This window comes from Euprymna scolopes, unplaced genomic scaffold, assembly GCF_053919585.1.
Source record: "Euprymna scolopes isolate OS-2025 unplaced genomic scaffold, ASM5391958v1 sca36, whole genome shotgun sequence".
Classification (NCBI taxonomy): domain Eukaryota; kingdom Metazoa; phylum Mollusca; class Cephalopoda; order Sepiida; family Sepiolidae; genus Euprymna; species Euprymna scolopes.
The window spans coordinates 60,764-80,753 of NW_027633391.1; the positions used below are offsets into that span (position 1 = coordinate 60,764).

A 19,990-nucleotide genomic window follows, 5' to 3' on the forward strand; every position below is an offset into this window, starting at 1 on the left:
ACCATTTTTTCGTCTTCTAATGTAACATACTATTTTTTTAAAAGTAATTAAGTTATAACACTGGAAATGTTCCTTATATTTATTTGTTAGTTGAAAGTATTGTGGTAAATAATACATAGCTTACCTGAGTGTAGCTGCCGGAGGTGAGGATGGTCTTCCAACAATCAAGAAGAACAATAGCATTGTGGTTATTTATGCTAATAGAGTAAGGTAAATTGTTATAAAAACCTTCCTCCTTTGTGAAGAGTCAGTCATTATTTTTTTATGACTCTTGTCCTGTGCGTTATTCAACCAGCGATTTCTACCTTTTATTTTTATTACCGTCGGATTTTTTTTCTACACGACGCTTTTTTCCCCCCTTTGTCTTTACTGTTATTTTTAACAGTTGTTTCTTTTTTCTTGGACTTTTTTTAACCGTCTTTTTAACGGTTCGGCTATGGCCGCTTTGGCGAGCCAAACGCCTATTGTCGTCACCATGGAGATGGAGAACGTCGCAGCTGCAACGACGAACCCGTGGACAAAACCCCCAAAAGTCGATATTAACGTCACTGAATTCGTTGAGAAAGCAAAACAATGCCTTGATCAAGTTACTGACACAGGACTAATTATCAACATCCCGAAATTGGATGAAATAAGGAAAAGGTGCCTAACATTATTTGTGGTAGACAGGAAGACCAAGAAAGTAATAAGAGCAACCGTGGACATAATCATCAATCTACTGGCAACCGCAGGACTTAGACCTTTACGCGTCATAAAGTGCAAAGGTTACAATACCTGGAGTGCACTCTTTAACTCATCACAAGAGTGCCTCACTATTTCTCAAAAGGAAATAATTACCCAGCAATTCATCCTGAGGACGGAATACCTAGGGAAGCGACGCACGACAGTATCGGTCTTCCATGTACCACACCACGTAGATGGCGAACACCTCAGTGCCTTTTTCCTGAAGTTTGGGGAAATGGTACACATTGAAGTTGACGAATTCCACGGGGTCTGGTCATTCGATATACTGCTGAACAAGGAAGATTTCGTAAGCATCCCCTTCCTTGAGGTGGGTGAAGAAAAGTTGCCCATCATAGTGGCCGGCAGGCGACCTACATGCTGGCACTGTGGTGAGATCGGACATCTCACATCAGATTGCCCATCAAAAAAGCCCACTCCTAACACAATGAAAATAATAGGTGAGCATTTGGGAGCCAGCACACCAAAAAGTGTTCCCAACCAAACTACCAGCGAAACAACCAACACCAAAGACAAGACCTTCAGAGGAGAACCATGGCAGATCGCCCCTGGGAAAAAGACCCCCGGACGTGTTTCCCTCGAGCAGATGAGAGAAGAGGCTATGCTGCAACACGACCCAGGCAGAGAAAAATACATAGAAATAGTAAATCTAAAAAAAAACTGGACACCAAAAAACAGACACTCCAATCCCCATGCAAGTCACCTCCTTCCAAAAATACCAGACTCATCACTACACAGTCCCCCGCAACATCCAAAACTCCTTCCCCTTTTAAAATGCCTCCTCCAGTCACAACTCCTGTCCCCTCCAAAATGCCTAAACTAATTCCACTAAGTCCTCTTAAAAAACATAAAACCCCCTCTCCTGTACCAGCCACCTCTAAGTCCCCTCATAATACTCCTCCTGTATCTCCAGTAAAAACCCCTACTAGCCCTACTAACACATATACTGACATGGACACTACCCCCTCACCTGAACACAAAAAAAGACCCTCTACCTCCCTGGAAAAGATATTTGCATCTTAAACTCAGCTGCCATAAATAACAACAAGAACTTTAAAGGTGCAGACCTCAGCAAACTAATTGATTTCAGGGAGGTAGGGGGGAAGCTAATAGACATCCCCACCAATTTCCCTAAAGCTAGACGCATACTAACAGTAATTAGAAAAAAAGAAGAGGCAAAAGACCTATGGCAAATGCTGGAGGAGGCAAATAAGGCTTTCAATATTTCCCCTCCCCTAGCCATATTTAAAGACACAGATATTAAAAATCTAAAAAAATGTTGTGTTGGGAGGGTCCCGGTAAAAATGCACCCCTCCCTATATAGGATAGCAAAACTAACCTATCCTTTGCATGTCGGTGGTATCTCTCGTGACGGCCTCATCAATACTACGATGGATACTTATTCCCTCACGAGAGCCGTCGGCATGCTCACGACTGCGATGTTCGTTCCTGGTTCCCAACCCTAAGGCACCACCATGGATCTCAAGCTTGCTAGTTTAAATGTCCGAGGGCTAAGGGCCGACTCGCGCAAATGGCGCTTGAGTTTGGACCTGCAGCACCTTGGAGTGGATATCTGTTGTGTGCAGGAAACCCACCTTATTCCTGGTGATCATTTGGGTGCACTGTCTAAGACCTTTGAGGCTTACTCAGCGCACTATAATTCTCGCTCGAGAGGGGTTTCCTGGCTAGTTAAAAGGTCTCTAGATGCGTCGTGTGACCCGTGTTACTTGGATCCGGAGGGAAGACTATGTGTTTTGGATGTTTTTCCCCCCTTTGACTTTACTGTTATTTTTAACAGTTGTTTCTTTTTTATTGGACTTTTTTTTAACCGTCTTTTTAACAGTTCGGCTATGCCCGCTTCGGTGAGCCAAACGCCTATTGTCGTCGACATTACTGAAACGGAAAACGGCACTACTGCTACGCCAAACACTTGGACCAAACCACCGAAAGTGGATATCAACGTCAACGAATTTATTGAAAAGGCAAAACAATGCCTGGAACTTGTCACCGACAAAGGAGTAATCGTCAACGTGCCAAGGTTGGAGGAAATCCAAAAAACGTGTCTGACTATATTTATAGTCGACAGAAAGTTGAAAAAAGTAATAAGAGCAAGCACAGATATCATCACCAACCTTTTGGCTACAGCTGGTTTTAGACCTTTGCGCATCGTCAAGTGCAAGGGCTACAACACATGGAGTGTACTTTTTAACTCCCCAGAAGACTGCCTAACTATCTCACAAAAAGAGATAATCACTCAAAACTATATTCTAAGATCAGAATATATGGGAAAAAGACGGACTACGGTGTCAGTTTTTAATGTACCTCACCACATTGAAGGAGAACACATCAGTGCCTTCCTTCTAAAATATGGCGAAATCGTTTCGGTGCAGGTGGACGAGTTTCACGGTATATGGTCATACGACATCCTCCTCGATAAGGCAAACTTCAATGCAATCCCTTTCTTCCTCGAGGCAGGAGAGGAGAAACTTCCAATAATAGTGGCTGGAAGAAGACCGACATGCTGGAATTGCAGCGAAATTGGCCACCTCACGTCAGAATGCCCCTTAAAAAACCTCCTCCAAACAGCAAAAAATCCATTGGACAACACTTGGGATCTTCATCAAAAAGCGTTCCCAAGCCACCTACCAACGAAAAAGAATCAGACGAAATCCTCAGGGAAGAACCCTGGCAAATCGCCCCTGGAAGAAAAACCCCTGGACGCCTGAGCCTGGAACAAATGAAAGAACAGGCAATGCTACAAAATGACCCCGGAAAAGAAAAGTATCTCGAAGTCGCCAAATTTAAAAAGAAATTAGACGCTCAACGCCCATCACCCAAATCCCCATGTAAACCCACTTCTCCGAAACCAAGCCCCAAATCTTTAACCAACCCTATCACCCAGTCTCCTACAAAGCTAAAAACTCCTTCCCACCTCAAAATGCTTCCTCCAGTTACAACTCCGGTCCCTTATAAACAGCCTAAATTAATACCCTTAAGCCCTTCAAAAAAACACAAACCCTCCTCTCCCATTCCATCTACCTCTGCGACCACTCACAACACTCCCCTTGCATCTCCTTCTAAAAACACACATTCCGCCATGGACATTACCCCCTCACCTGAACACAAGAAAAAGACTCTCTACCTCCCTGGCAAAGACATTTGCATAATAAACCAAGCCGCTATTAACAACCACAAGAACTTTAAAGGAACTGACCTCACAAAACTAATTGAGTTCAAGGAGGTGGGGGAGAAACTAGTAGATACCCCTGCTAATTTTCCAAACGCCAAAAGAATCTTAAACGTTGTTCGGAAAAAAGAAGAGGCCAAGGATCTTTGGCTAATGTTCGAAGAGGCAAATAAAGCCTTCAACCTCCCCACTCCCCTTGTTGTGTTTAAAGATAGCGACATAAAAAACTTTAAAAAATGTTGTGTTGGGAGGGTCCCGGTAAAAATGCACCCCTCCCTATATAGGATAGCAAAACTAACCTATCCTTTGCATGTCGGTGGTATCTCTCGTGACGGCCTCATCAATACTGCGATGGGTACGTATTCCCTCACGAGAGCCGTCGGCATGCTCATGACCGCGATGTTTGTTCCTGGTTCCCAACCCTAAGGCGCCACCATGGATCTCAAGCTTGCTAGTTTAAATGTCCGGGGGCTAAGGGCCGACTCGCGCAAATGGCGCTTGAGTTTGGACCTGCAGCACCTCGGAGTGGATATCTGTTGTGTGCAGGAAACCCACCTTATTCCTGGTGACCATTTGAGTGCACTGTCTAAGACCTTTGAGGCTTACTCAGCGCACTATAATTCTCGCTCGAGAGGGGTTTCCTGGCTAGTTAAAAGGTCTCTAGATGCGTCGTGTGACCCGTGTTACTTGGATCCGGAGGGAAGACTATGTGTTTTGGATGTTACCATAAAGGGTAGGGCATTACGTCTTATTGGGGTTTATGCGCCCAATAGCCATTCTGAGCTGGCTGGTTTTTTTCGGCGGATCGAGCAGTTCATAGATGTTTCCAGAACGGTTATCTTAGCGGAAGAGTGGAACGCCGTCCTGGATCCCGAGTTAGATCGATTTGGGTTAACATCTAGGGGAACTAACAGAGATCGGGATGCTGTTTTATTTCGTGAATTTGTGGATAAGTTTGATCTTATCGACAAGTTCCGAAATGAAAAGCCCCGTGACTTAGTGTGGACTTGGACAGGTAGAGGCGGCTCCGATTCGATACAGCTCTCGAGCTATATCGACCGGTTCTTAGTTAGGCGAGTCGACATAGGAGTATTGGATTGTCCAAGTTTCCACAATATAGTTTACTCGGATCACAGACTTGTTCGTGTTCGGGTAAACTTAGATAGACCTAAGCCTAGATTAGCCGGTTACTGGAAGCTCAACACGTCGTTGTTCGATGTGAAGGGCTTCCGTGACGGGCTATTACTAACCCTACAGCGGGAATTGACGGGGGCAATTATTGGGAATAAGTGGTGGGTAAAAGTTAAGGAAGCCATTAGGTCCTTTGCTGCTGACTTTAGCAAAAGACTCAATCTAGATTCCAGGGCAGCTAAAGTGACACTAGAGTCTAGACTAGATCGGGCGGTGGAGGAGGGGGATAGTGCTAGCGTTAATATAATTAGGGCTCGGCTTGCCTCCCTTGCTGAAAAGGAGCACCAAGCCTTAGCGATTAGGGCTAGGTTAAAAAGAATGCCCCAGGAAGCAACAAACATGGCCGCTGAACTGCGTGCAGAGGAGCTTAGGCAAGCGGCTGATAGGCACATCGCTCGTGTCACATTGCCGGACGGGCGTACCGTGACCACAAACCAGGGTGTGCTGGAGGCGTTTAGATCCCATTTCCAGGAGCTTTTTTCCATGAAACCCGGTCTGTCATTAGAACAATTCGACACCTATTTGGCTGACTTTTCTCGTCTTTCGACGACCGAAGAGACTAGGTGCGAAGGTGGCATAACGGAGGATGAAGTCATTGAAGCCTTAAAGCGGGTCGGCCTAAATAAGTCACCGGGGATCAATGGTCTTCCCTACGAAGTGTATTTGAGGTTGTCACACATCTTTGTCCCTTTACTGACGGTTTTGTTTAACTCATGGTTTAGGAACGGCTCAATCCCCAAGTACTTTACCATGGGTGTGATAAAGCTTGTTCGTAAAAGCAAAGATGGTGGGGATGGGTTAGGTAATTTTAGGCCCTTAACGATGCTTAACGCTGAGTTAAAGATTTTGGCCAAGATTCTCGCAAATCGTCTGCAGCTTGTCCTGGCTCGTCTTATTAGCCCCGAGCAAATGTGTGCCGTGAAGGGCAGGACAATCAGGGATAACTTGCATCGATACGCCTGATGATAGAAAAAGTCGACACTGAGGCCGCACTGATCAATTTAGATCAGTCCAAAGCCTTCGATAGGGTTGACCATCGGTACTTGGGGGCTGTTTTATCGGCGGCCGGTTTTGGCCCGCAATTTCGCTCTTGGGTTCATCTTCTCTATGCTAACCCCGCGGTGATGGTGGAAGTAAATGGGAAGAGGTCGAGACCCTTCAGTTTGTCACGTTCCATTCGTCAAGGGTGCCCGTTATCACCCATGCTATATGTGCTTGAGATCGACCCATTTTTGCGCAGGCTAAGGGTGAATCCGGTCCTACGTGGAATCACTTTGCCAGGTGCGGATGCCCAGGCGAAGTACTCCGCCTATGCCGACGACGTAACTGTGCTTGTAACGAGCAGTGCTGAGATTAGTGTCGTCGGTGTAGAAATTAGATTGTATGAAACGGTAACAGGGGCCAAAATTAACTGCGACAAGTCTTCGGGTTTGCGCATTGGTGCCTGGAGGGGTATGCCCCTTCAGGGGCCCTTTAGTTGGAGCGATGGGCCTTGCAAGATACTCTGCGTCTGGTTTGGTCCTGACCTCCAGCTGGAGAAAAATTGGTCGGAGGTTCTGAAAGCGGTACGGTCTGCAGCTTCACGGTGGATCTGTAGAAACCTTTCATTAAAGGGGCGAGCGGAGGTGTGTAATATCCACATCTATCCAATCGCTATTTATCGTCTATCAGTGCTTCCAATCCCGTCAGATACACTGCTATATTTGCAGAGGGCTCTTTTCAACTTCTTATGGCTTGGAAGGGCCCCTAAGGTCTGTCGCGATGTCTGCTACCTACATCCTTCTGAAGGCGGTCTAGGTATGCCAAATGTGGAGATTCGGCTATACACGCTACAGCTCTACTATCTAGATCGAATGTGCACACAAGATAGGGAAAACGGTGGCCTCTGGATGGAGGACACCAAGAAAGCCTTCCCGGCTTTGAGAGGGGTGCACTACTCCAAGGGGGAGGCACACAGGTTGCCCCGAGGTGAATGTCCCTTCTACCGCGAGTGCTGGCGCGCACTGAAGTCCCTCTTAAGAGTGAAGGAAAGCCTCTCCAACACTCTGCTGTTGTCCCGAAAGGCATTATATCGGGTTTTAGTGAGGGGATCCGTAACGGATATCATCGGTGGGAGGCTCCCTTTGACGAAGGAGCAGCTCCGCTCAATCTGGCCTTGGACGCCTGGGTCAGGATGCCTCACTAACGACGAGGCTTCCCTGACCTGGCTGGTAATTCGGGATGCTCTCTGGGTTGGTAAGAGACTCCACTCAGCTGGCTTGGTGGACTCGCCTATTTGTAAATGGTGCGGCGATGAGGACGAGACTTTATGTCACGCCTTCGTTTATTGTCGCATCGTGGCACTGCTGATTGAGTTTGTTACAGGTCTCATGGTCCACATACTAAACACATCCTCATTAACTTTGGTTCCTATTAATGCCTGTAGCAATTGGGCTCCGACAACGGATAGGCTCAGAAAAGATTTGTGTTTGACCTTGCTAGCTGTGATGAGAGGTGTTATCTGGAACACACGTATGAAAGTGGTCTATGGATCTGAGGACTTCGCTCCCCTCGACCTTATACGACTCTTCCGTCATTATTTAAAGAATCGTATCAAGGCCGAGAGAGTTAGACTCTCTCCGTCAGACTTTGTTGAAAGGTGGGTGTCAGTTGCGCGTGTGTGTCGGGTGAGAGAAGCAAGTCTTGACTGGTTCTTGGATGTTCCTCAGGAAAAAGAATTTTGGGTGACAGGAACGAACGTCAGCCCTGACTCGTTTTTAGTCCAGAGTAGGTCACGATATAGGCAAGAGTAGGACCATTATTTAGGCTTCTTTGTTCATAACCTAGCTAGTGTGTGATAGCGATCATTAGGCCCATTTTAAGTTTGTCCCTGTTTTTTAAAAAAAATTTTTTAAACCGCACTCCCCTCCCCAATTAGGTGACAGATCGCTTGATTCGCCAGAGATGCGGGTTCCCTTTCGAAGTTTTCGTAAGAGTTGTTTTAAATAAAGCGTTTGGACCCGCATCACCTTTTCGACTGGCGAATCAGTGCATCTGCCATAGTTTAACAACGGGGGTGTCTTTTGTTACTAACATTGTAAATATTTCATTTGTATTTTGTATATAAAATTTTTATCTTCCCAAACCCCCCTTTCTTATGGGTTTTAATTAGGTTATCATGGTATGATGTTCTTATGGTGATTGATGAAGGATGTATACGCTGATGGATGTATAGTATGAATGTGGTATTATGGTGTAAGTAGAGTGAAAGTAGGAACTAGTTAGGTTAGATTAGTTAGCACTAGTCAGAGAAGACCGTCCTTTCCCCTCCCCCATCTTCGGCCTTGTGCCAAATTTTTCTGATTTTTACTTTGTAAATTTTCCGAAAATAAATACTGTGATTTCAGTTTGGGATTGGAGTTGAAGGAAATTGAATCGTTACCCTTATTACCAGACCGACAAGGTTCTACAATTTTTACCTAGTCACAGGTCGCAACAAACCATTGTTGCAAAATCCTTGTTAACCTCTACCTTTCAGTGGAGAAAGTTCCCACACGTTGCAACATTGATCTGCAGACCTTGTGCATTTTTTTTTCTTCCCCTTTTCTTCTTTTGTTATTTTTTTATTATGTCTTCCCTTGAGGATTCCTTAGGAATGCAAGAAAAAACGGATCACCTTCTTGAGGCCCTTTTGGATACGGAGGAAAGATATAAAAACATTATCAGATACACATTAGGAAAATTAAAGAAAAGAGTCGCAGTGGATGCATGTGCCTTGAAGAACACCACAGACAACATAAACGAGTGGCTTTCTAAAGTGGACCAAGTTTAGGAAAACTTGGTTAAATTCCTTCCTAGAGATAGGGTGGCACCGCATGCTTATGACCTTATCGAATTCAAAGAGGAGGTGAAAAGAGATTTACAAAACTTAACCGCAGAGGTTCACAAGGATGATTCTCCTCCTCCCTTTATGCTCCCAAATATAATGCAGCCATCTCAAGTTGACACCTCTATGTTTAGGCCTAAGGTCAAATGCCCTACTTTTGATGGCCTGGACTTAGAGAACAAATTTGCATTGAGAGATTTTCTCACTAGGTTTGACTATTGCACTTCGGGTTTAAAATCAAGGAGAGAAAAATTAACCTACCTCAAGACTTGTGTTACGGGACGTCCGTTTCGGCTAATACATCATCTTGAGGAGACATCCAATAATTATGATGCCGCGATAAAAATTCTTAAGGATAATTATTGGGATGAAGAGGGCATTAGAGAGGAGATATTCTCTAGCCTATTCAAACTGTCCACCCGAGGCAGGTATGATATTGAATACCTTAAGAACTATTTGTCTCAGGTTAAATACGAGTTGTCGGAGTTGGACTCTATGTTGGGATATGGATTTATGGAAAGAAATTCAGGTGGAGGGGCATTAGCGGCTCATATACTGTTCCAAAGACTGCCCAACCGTCTTAAGGAAGAATTAGTGAGGTCTGTAGGGGCACCGCATCCATCTTTAACTTCTATTTTAGATACGGGCATCAGGATCTTAAAATCCTGGAAGGCTGCACTCCCTGAAGCAAACCAGAGAGATTTGGATTATGGTAGCTCTCGTAGATACATTCATCCAGACAGAAAACCGGAGACAACAACACCAACATTGGAGAACTTCCATATCCAGGAGAGGCATACCACCTGCAACCTTTGTTTGAGGGATGGACATTCCACTCAAGTTTGTGAAGAATACCATACATTTCCTCAAAGATGGCGTCGTTGTCGAGAACTCGGACTATGTTATAGGTGCACAAGTAACAATCATTTCAGTGATTCGTGTCCCTGTAAAAGAAGCCCTAAGGGCAATTGTGAGCGATGTTCAGCCCAGGACCATACCACAATCATGTGCCCTATGCCGTATACATCAACAAATGAATGTATCAATACCGGTTTGGGTGAGCAGCAGTGTATTTTGCCGATTACTACCATCGTACTATAAAGAGGGGACAAAGCTGTGAAGCTGCGATGTTTGATAGACACGGGCAGTCAAAATTCGTACTTTAGTGGAAGAATTTTGCAGGATCTGGCTTGTGACCCAAGATCTGTCTCGGAGGTAAACCTTGAGATTGTGACGTTTCTAGGAAGGAAAACCTGCAATTTTCAGCGACTTACCACAACAGTGGAGTTGATGCCAGGGGTAAAGCGGCAGCTACCTATCCTTATTGACAAGGAATTAGATATCATTCATACAGTGGAGCATTTGCCGATTGTGGTCGAGAACCTTACGAAATTGGATTACACCCTGGATACAAATTTAGGAAGAAATGCCAATATAACTTTGGAAGGCTTAATAGGGGTGGACCTGTTACAATTTATGGAACCCCTACAAATGATAAAATGTATGAATGGGAAAGCTTGGCTTTCCCAACGAGGAGTGATTCCTTTTTGGAATCCCAGGAATTTCATGTTTCCTCATCAAATTATTATGATCCAACACAAGGTTCCAGCTTATGGAGAAGTCATGAGAACTGTTAAGTGTCCGACCTCCATCGTTAATAGTGTTCTTGACGTGTGTTCTTCTTATTCGGACCCTTATAAAGAAACTTTTGAGGACAGTACTGTAGAAAGAGGTCTGGAGTGGATTTACAGTGTGGAGTCTTTAGGGCTATCAGAAAACGACACCTTGTCTGACTATGATGCCCAGAAGGTAGAGGAGTTTATGAGAAATGTAGAGTTTAAGGAGGGACGGTACTGGGTGCAGTTACCGTGGCACACTGATAAATTAGCTCATGTGCGCTCTAATCACCAAGTAGTCCTCAAGGTGTTGGATAGGGTGGTACACACTCTGGAAGTGAAGGGCCTCTATGAGGAATAATTTGAGGTTTTTGCCGAACAGGAGGCAGAAGGCATAATAGTACACTTTCCTTGTTCACCTAAACAGTTCCATAAACATGTTTGGATCCCTCATCGACCGGTCTTTAAAACTGATAGCATAGCAACTACTAAAATGCGACCAGTCTTCAACTGTTCATTGAAGGTCAAGAGAGGAGTATGCTTAAACAAGGCTGCATACCCAGGGGTAACTTTAACCGGAAACATGTTAAATCTAACTCTACTCTTTCGGACAAATAGATATACATTATTGGGAGACATCAGGAAGACATTTTTGATGATTAGATTATCAAAGAAATAAGTTTTGCTTTTTTCTAAAATGGGATGATCGTCTGGTATGTTACCGTTATACAACCATTACCTTCGGCTTTAACGCAAGCCCTTTTATATTGAACTCCATATTGAAGTATCATGCGTCTAGATTTCCAGTTGATGAATGCACCAAACTGTTGAATTCAAATTTTTATGTTGACAATCTTGTCAGTACAAATAATTCGGAAGGTGTGTTGAGAAAACTATATCATGAAATAAAGGAAAGGTTGAAGAAAGGAGGATTTGATCTGCGATCATGTAACACCAATTGCCCAAAGCTACAGGAATTGATGAGGAAGAATGAGACTTTGACAACTCAAAGTTCTCCTTGGGAAAAGGTTCTGGGTTACAGATATGACCCAGAGTCGGACTCCATCAGCCTAGTCCAGCGAACTTGTGACCCCAACTTAGCAACAAAACGTAAAATACTATCAGCTGCATCCAGTGTGTTTCACCCATTATCTTTATGTCTCCCAGTCACCATTCAAAGTCGTATATTGGTGGGAGAAATGTGGAAGGCTAATATTGATTGGGATGATCCCATTCCAAAGGAAATGCAGGACAGGTGGAGATTACTAGCTAGTGATTTGTCGGCGCTTCATTCGTTATCGTTTAGAAGACAGGTACTTAATAGCGATACTGTTGCGGATTTATACATATTCACAGATGCCTCAAAAAAGGCATATGGGTTTCTGTATATGTAGTTCAGGGAGGTATATCTTCTCTGATTTTTGCTAAGGCAAAGGTGGCACCATTAAAAGCTAAAACCGTGCCAACGCTGGAACTATTAGCAGTCTTTTTGGAAATTAAATGTCTTAGTAATTGTGGAGAAAGAAGTGGCTTACCGTTAAAGCGGCTGTGCGTTTGTGCCTGCAGAGCACAAATTGAGAATCAAGATGGCGCTTGCATGCGTTTATGTGGAAAAAAGTCTCGGGGAATCTCTGAGAATCTCGTACCCTGATTCCATAAATAACGAGGAAAGGAAAGCGGGAGGGGACGATTTTTAGTCACTAAAGCGAACGGATGTGTATAAAAGAAGAGGTAGAAGAAAAGAGTGTGGTGAACGAAACAAACAACGACTCAGTTGAAAGTAGAGTTGTAACGAACACAAGCTATTTCGGCATGATGTCAGGATTTGACCCCAAGCTAATTCCCCTGTTTGATGGCAGTAGCACTGATCACTCAGTGCAGGAATGGGTGGAAAAAGCAGAATTAATATGTCAGCTCAGTGGGGTGAAGCGTGGTCCCAATGCTCTTCACTGGGGGAGCATATGCAGTATACCAGCAGTTGGCTGATGAGGAAAAAACAGATTTTGCCTGCATCAAGCGCGCCCTTTTTACAGCATTTGCATTAGATCCAATTACTGCATGGAAGGAATTCATGGCCCGAAAATTACATCCCGGGGAAACGGTGGATGTGTATCTGGCTGAGCTAAAAAAGCTATCGGTCCTTTTTGGAGGGATGTCAGACAAAGGCTTGGTGTGCGCCTTTGTTGCAGGATTACCTAAGAGTGTGGAAGATCTGCTCCGTGCCTCATCCCAAGTGGACAAGATGGACATATCGGAAGTATTGGCGCGGGCACGAGCAATACTAAAGAAAAGCCCTAACACTATAGACCAAGTGGCAGCTGTACAACCATCACAGGTTGGATTGCAGGACCTGGGCGCAGCTACACCCTGCTATAAGTGTGGAGGACCCAACCATTTGGCCCATGATTGTCTTTCGTCACGTCAACCAACTCGGAAACTTGACGGGCCGCAGTGCTACAAGTGCAAAAAACGCGGACACCTGGCCCGCACCTGTCTGGGAAATGGGCAAGGGGAAGAAGCTACAGCGCCAGTCTTCTCCCCAGATCGTCATTGAGCAGGGCGCTACCCACTGTAAGCATACACATTAATAGAAGTGAGCGCCTCGTGCTTGTGGACACTGGATGCACCCAGACTCTGGTACGCAAGATATGCTGTGCCACTTGGAAAGCAGAGAGAATTCCGGTACTAACTGTAGGCGGAGGTTCACTAGCCTCTTGTGGGGTGAGCATTATCTGCGCAAGCATCAATGACGGGCCTGCAGTAGCTGTGCGAGCCCTGGTGATGGAGGGAGAGCTTCTTGGGTACGACCTACTCCTGGGTATGGACTTGATTACACAACTGGGTGGAATTACTGTGGACAGCACCGGCAAGGTACAGTTCTCCCGATGTGAGGAACATGTTTGTGCTACCATAACTCTCGACGAGCCTGACTTTCATGCAGAGTATGATAGAAACACCAATGCATGGACGGCATCTTGGAAGTGGTCAAACAATCAGCCACCAATATCCTTGTGAAACCGGTTATCGGAATATCCCCCACCCATGTGGCTAAGGGAACTGCAAACGTGGATCGACAATGGCTGGCTTCTTCCATACCCAGAGGATGAGCTTGGCCCCCTGCGAGGGCTGATTCCCTTGATGGCCGTCGTACAAGAAACCAAACAAAAGGTCTGCCCCGTCCTAGACTACCGTGAGCTCAATGAGCATGTCGAACCATATACGGCAAGGGCTGATGTGTGTACACTCAAATTAAGGGAATGGCGACAGCAGGGATCGAATGGGGCAACTCTGGACCTACGCAGGACCTATCTGCAAATACGCATTGAAAAGAAATTATGGCCATTTCAGACTGTGAAAATTAGAGGAACCCGATATTGTCTAACCAGGCTAGGGTTCGGTCTAAATGTAGCCCCAGGCATTATGACAGCAATCATGCATGCTATCCGGCAGCAAGATGAGGCAGTGCAACAGGCAACATCCTCATACATCGATGATATATTCGTCAATGAGAACCTCATGTCAGCGCAATTGGTTAGAATGCACTTTGAAAGCTTTGGACTGACATGTAAGGAACCAGAGCGTCTGTGCGACGGAGCAAAAGTTCTCGGCCTGCACGTGCGCAATAGCAAGGAGGGACTTTGCTGGAGAAGAGGAAGTCACGTTCCCAAGGTCCCATCAAACATCACTCAACGAACAGTGTTTTCGCTTTGTGGAAAGATGGTAGGCCATTTCCCTGTGTGCGGTTGGCTCAGGGTGGCCGTGACAGCCATAAAGAGACGAGCAACAGCCGTGTCGTCGGGATGGGACGATGCAGTACATGATGTCACCCTAAGGAGCATGTTGACAGAGACTGTGTCCAGAGTGACCAGTGATGACCCCGTTCAGGGAAAGTGGTGCGTCAGCAAGAATGAGTTCACGGTCTGGGTGGATGCTTGTTCACTGGCCCTTGGAGTTGCCCTTGCAGTTAATGATGCCATTATTGAAGATGCCTGTTGGCTTCGACCAGAGAATGAGTCGAGGCACATAAACCTGGCCGAACTTGATGCCACATTGAAGGGCGTTAACTTGGCGCTTCAATGGCACGCCAAGGTTCTACATATCATGACTGACTCGGCATGCACTCATCAGTGGATAACCGATGCATTAAGTGGAAGAGCACCGCTGACGACACGAGCATCGAGTGAGATGTTAATTCGAAGATGGCTTGCCACCTTGGTCGACACCATCACAGAGTATCACCTGAAAGTGGATGTAGTGTTGATCAGGTCTGCGCTCAACAGAGCAGATGCTTTGACAAGAGTCCCTCAACGATGGCTTCTGGCTGGTGCTCGGAGAGATTCTGATAATCTGCAAAACACATGTGCAGCAGTTGTGTGTAATGTGGATGCAGCGCACATCATGGACATTCATCGACAGTGTGGACATCCTGGCATCAAGCAGACACTGTACTTTGTCAAGATGATTGATCCAGGAGTAGGAAAAGAAGATATCCGAAGAGTGGTGGAAAGTTGCAAGACCTGCCAATCCATCGACCCAGCTCCAGCACGATGGAAGAAAGGGGAGTTGGGAGTGAGTGGTAAGTGGCAGAGAGTGGCCATGGACATCACACACTACGGTGGCAACCACTTCCTTACCCTCATCAATTGTGGGCCTACACGTTTCGCAGGACTGTTGCAACGTTATTCGCCAGCTGTCATCCGTGTTCTGTGAAAGAGGTGCGCCCGATGAAGTGCTGACGGACAACGACCCAGCCTTTTGCAGCCATCAGATGAGGCAGTTCTTACAAGAATGGGGTGTGAGACTGCGGCTTAGATGCGCTTATGTGCCTTCTGGCAATAATATAGCTGAGAGAAGCCATCGCAGCATCAAAACAATTGCAGCCAGGAAGCAGTGCACCATTGCAGAAGCTGTGTACTGGTATAATCTCATGCCAAAAGATGGCGTCTCTCCAGGAACGTTAAAGCGGCTGCGCGTTTGTGCCTGCAGAGCACAAATTTCGTACCCTGATTCCATAAATAACGAGGAAAGGAAAGTGGGAAGAGATGATTTTTAGTCACTAAAGCGACCGGACGTGTGTAAAAGAAGAGGTAGAAGAAAAGAGTGTGGTGAACGAAACAAACAACGACTCAGTTGAAAGTAGAGTGTTAACAAACAAAGTAATATTTTGAGAGCCTACCAAGGAACGAACTTTGGAAGTTTGTATTTGGCTGTAGATGCCCAAATTGTACTCACTTGGCTGATGTCCAAGCAGACGAGTCATAAGAACATTTTTACGAAGAATCGCTTCAAGGATGTGACACAGATGGAAGAAGTGATACTTGCAACTTACAACCTTACTATCAAGGATGTGACACAGATGGAAGAAGTGATACTTGCAACTTACAACCTTACTATCAAGGATGTGACACAGATGGAAGAAGTGATACGTGCAACTTACAACTTTACTATCAAGGATGTGACACAGATGGAAGAAGTGATACGTGCAACTTACAACCTTACTATCACGTATAAATATGTGCCTTCTAATCAGAACCCCGCGGACCTAATGACTAGAGAACTGACAATAGCTAAATTTAAGGAAAATCTCTCCTTTTGGAGTGCTGTACCAAACTGGTTGTCTAGTGAAACTGTCTGTTGGCCTGATAGTACTTTGGATTGTCTTAGTGCAACCAACCAGCAAATAGTTCGTACGAACCTGTTGTACACCTGTAATGAGAACTGGTCTAAACCTATCATCTCCTTTGACAGATTTTCGTGTTATAACAAACTTCTACGTGTGATTTCCAGAGTCTTCGAATTTATATCCAAAGCAAGAGGCAAAGAACTGGACTATAAACAGGCTGCTGCTAACTACTTGTTCAAGACAATGCAACAACAGGTGTTTCCTCTTGAATTGAAATTCTTACATGCACCTCATGATAAACCCATTCCGAACCTTGTAAGTCAGTTAAACCTATTTCTGGACAAGTTTGGTGTCGTCCGCTCCAGAGGCAGGATCCAAAAAAATTTTACTCTACAATATGAGGTTTTAAACCCTGTATTGCCCGGGAAGAATCATCCCTTGACTAATCTAATTGTGAAGGATCGGCATGAGAGGGCTAAACACTTAGGTGTGTCAGCTACACTTAGTAGGATCAGGATGTCAGGATTTGGATACCTCAAGGCAGACAGGCTGTGAAGGGAATATTGAAGGACTGCTTTATTTGTCAGAAAATCAACTCGATACATTTTTCTTATCCTAAGATGACAGATCTGCCTAAACATAGAGTAAATCTGGTAAGGCCATTTCTACTTACAGGGATTGATTATACGGTACACCTGTGGGTTCAAAACCAAAATCTTCAATCTAAGGTTTACATTCTCATATTTACGTGCTTGGAAATCAAAGCGGTACATTTAGAACTGGTCGAGGACATCACAGTGCACACATTTATACTGGCCTTCCTCAGGTTTTCAAACATGTGCGGCTTGCCTTCTCACATATATAGTGACAATGCAAAGTCATTTCTTGCTGGAGTTAGTTTCCTAAATCAGGCCCTAACTTCTTCCGAATTTGATGATAAATTTGGCCAGTATAATATAAAGTATGTTAAGATCCCTCTTCATTCGGCTTGGTATGGAGGAGTTTGCGAACGCATGATTAAAACATTAAAGGAATGCCTCTATAAAACTGTTGGAAGGTCCATCTATAGTCGATCTGAGCTGTGGACAGCCGTTTCAGATATCCAACGGGCAGTAAACAATAGACCGCTAACCTCTGTGAGTTCGAACAACTCGGAACTGGAGGTAATTACGCCCAATCACTTCCTTCATCCAGATCAAAACCCTGGACTTCGTAGATTGGAGATTCAACCAATTAATGAAGGGCAACTGGCCGTCCAGACAGATATTGTTGGAATTTTTGAAGAATCGTGATGAGCTGCTCAAGGAGTGTAAACGGATATGGCACGAGGATTACTTACTCTCTCTTCGAGAACGTAAACAAGATCGTTATCCAACTATATCTAATAAGGTACGGCCTGGAGATATTGTGACGGTAAAACCCCCGAACAAGTCTAGACCCTTTTGGGCATTGGGGAAAGTAGAAGAATTGTTTCCGGGAGATGATGGTATGGTACGATCGGCACAGATACGTCGGGGTGATGGGAGTTTGAAAACATATTCTCTTAAGCATCTATATCCGCTAGAACTTCATGCAGAATATGAACCACAAGAGGAGGGTCCAGAACCTTGTTATGATGACTGGGAGTCCATATAAGGAATTCCTTGGTCAGAAACCAGTTTTGAGGAACCCACTTTAGTACAGGAGAGTGAGCAGGTTTGGATTTGTCCCGGATGTAATAAGCCTGATGACGGATCGGCCATGATCTGTTGTGATCAATGTGATAACTGGTTCAATTTTAGATGCGTTATGATCAGTGCACCTTAACCACATGAAAAGGATTGGGTTTGTCACCACTGCTCTGCTGATCAAGAATGAGGGATATGTATATTAAAAAGGCTTTACAAAATAAAAATTGATTTTGTTTTCTGTTGAGTGGGAGTGTATTGAGAAAACTTGTAAGCACTTACCTTCGACTCTCAGGAAGAGTGGCAGCAGAAACCTTTTCTGTGGGTGATGACTCTTTTTATATTGGTAGTTGTTATGTTTAACTTATTTGATTGGCTTACTGGATTATAAGAAGGATGGAGTGAACTGAATTTTGGTTGTGATTTCAGTTTGGGATTGGAGTTGAAGGAAATTGAATCGTTACCCTTATTACCAGACCGACATGGTTCTACAATTTTTACCTAGTCACAGGTCGCAACAAACCATTGTTGCAAAATCCTTGTTAACCTCTAACTCTCAGTGGAGAAAGTTTCCACACTAATATATATATATATATATATATATATATATATATATATATATATGGGTAGGTGTGTGTGTTTAGAAATAGTTTTCTGTCCTAATTTTCCTATTATGTCGTTAGAGAATTCCATTGGAATTTTTGTATTTTATTCAATGTTTCAGGTTTCAGAATAATGGAATAATGATTCTTTTATTTCGTTTATATAAAATAATTTTTATTACGTTTACATAAAATGGTTCTTTTATTTCGTTTACATAAAATGATTCTTTTATTTCGTTTACATAAAATAATTTTTTATTACGTTTACATAAAATTATTTTATTTCGTTTACATAAAATGATTTTTTATTACGTTTACATAAAATAATTTTTTATTACGTTTACATAAAATGGTTCTTTTATTTCGTTTACATGAAATGATTCTTTTATTACGTTTACATAAAATGTGTAGTGAATAATACATAACTTACCTGGGTGTAGCTGCCAGAGTTGAGGATGCTCTTCCTACAGCCAAGAAGAACTTGTGTTTATTTATATTAATAGAGTAAGGCAATTATTATTAAAAAAAAACTACTCTCCTTACTGAAGAGTACTTCATTCCCTTTTTTATGTTACTGTGGTTACAAGACCTGAGAAGAAAGTCGTGAAAATATTGTATTTTTTCGCAACCTCACTTCAGGTTAGCTACTCTCAGTTATATGATATTTTCCAACAAATGAGCACTTAACAGAAACTTAATTAAGGAAAAATAATTGGTAAATATTTACAATCGAATCCATCGTAGTTTTAATACTAAAAAAATGTATTTTTTTGGCATGGGGGTCACCACTTATCAAGCCCCTGAGGCCACTCAGGGATAAGGGTTATTGCGTGTACAGTAATCAATGAGATAGAATTGTAGTAATCATTAGTATTGAAGATTTGATAGGGGGCGGTTTGTCAGGAATTTGTTTATGTTGGATTTGAAGACATCCAAGTTGTAGTCAGGTGGGAAACAGGCAAACGGAATAGAGTTCCACAATTGTGCACTTCTGAGAAAGAAGCTCTGCTCATGGAATCTACCTTTGGATTTAGGCACAGATAAAGAGTGGGGAAAATTATTGACAGTAGTTTCAGCCAGACGGGTGTTTCTCATGAAAGATTGGTGAGAGAGGGGGCGAGAGATTGGAGCTCAGATGAGCACTTGTCATGGAAATAACGATAGAACAAAGACAGGCTCGCAACGTCTCTTCTGTGGCAGGGAGGTTGCAGGGAAGAGAAAAGGGCATCCCCCACTAAACCATGAAGTCTATTTTGTACTCTGTCAAGGTAGGATAGGCTGCTTTTAGCAGCTCCTGCCCAGATGTGGCAGCAGTGCTCCATCCTTGGACGTACTTGGCTTTTATACAGAAAGAGAATTGCATCAGTAGTGAGATATCTTCTGGAGCGGTAGAAGGATCCCACCATTTTCCCAGCGTCCTTGGCAACAGATTTGATGTACGTGTTCCATTACAGATCAGGAGTAAAGGTCAAACCCAGAAGCTTGTCAAAACATGGAG

At 44.0% G+C, this 19,990-nt stretch overlaps 2 protein-coding genes across 2 annotated transcripts; both read left to right on the forward strand.

Moving 5' to 3' along the window:
• The first annotated feature begins 9,083 nt into the window (after positions 1–9,083).
• On the forward strand, positions 9,084–10,085 carry LOC145274347 (uncharacterized). Its single transcript, XM_080127422.1, has one exon. It carries the CDS (start codon positions 9,084–9,086, stop codon positions 10,083–10,085), a length of 1,002 nt encoding a protein of 333 aa, XP_079983548.1.
• A 7,374-nt stretch (positions 10,086–17,459) lies between these two features.
• LOC145274348 (uncharacterized) lies at positions 17,460–17,858 on the forward strand. Its single transcript, XM_080127423.1, has one exon. The coding sequence runs from the start codon at positions 17,460–17,462 to the stop codon at positions 17,856–17,858; it is 399 nt and encodes a 132-aa protein (XP_079983549.1).
• Positions 17,859–19,990: the final 2,132 nt, after the last annotated feature.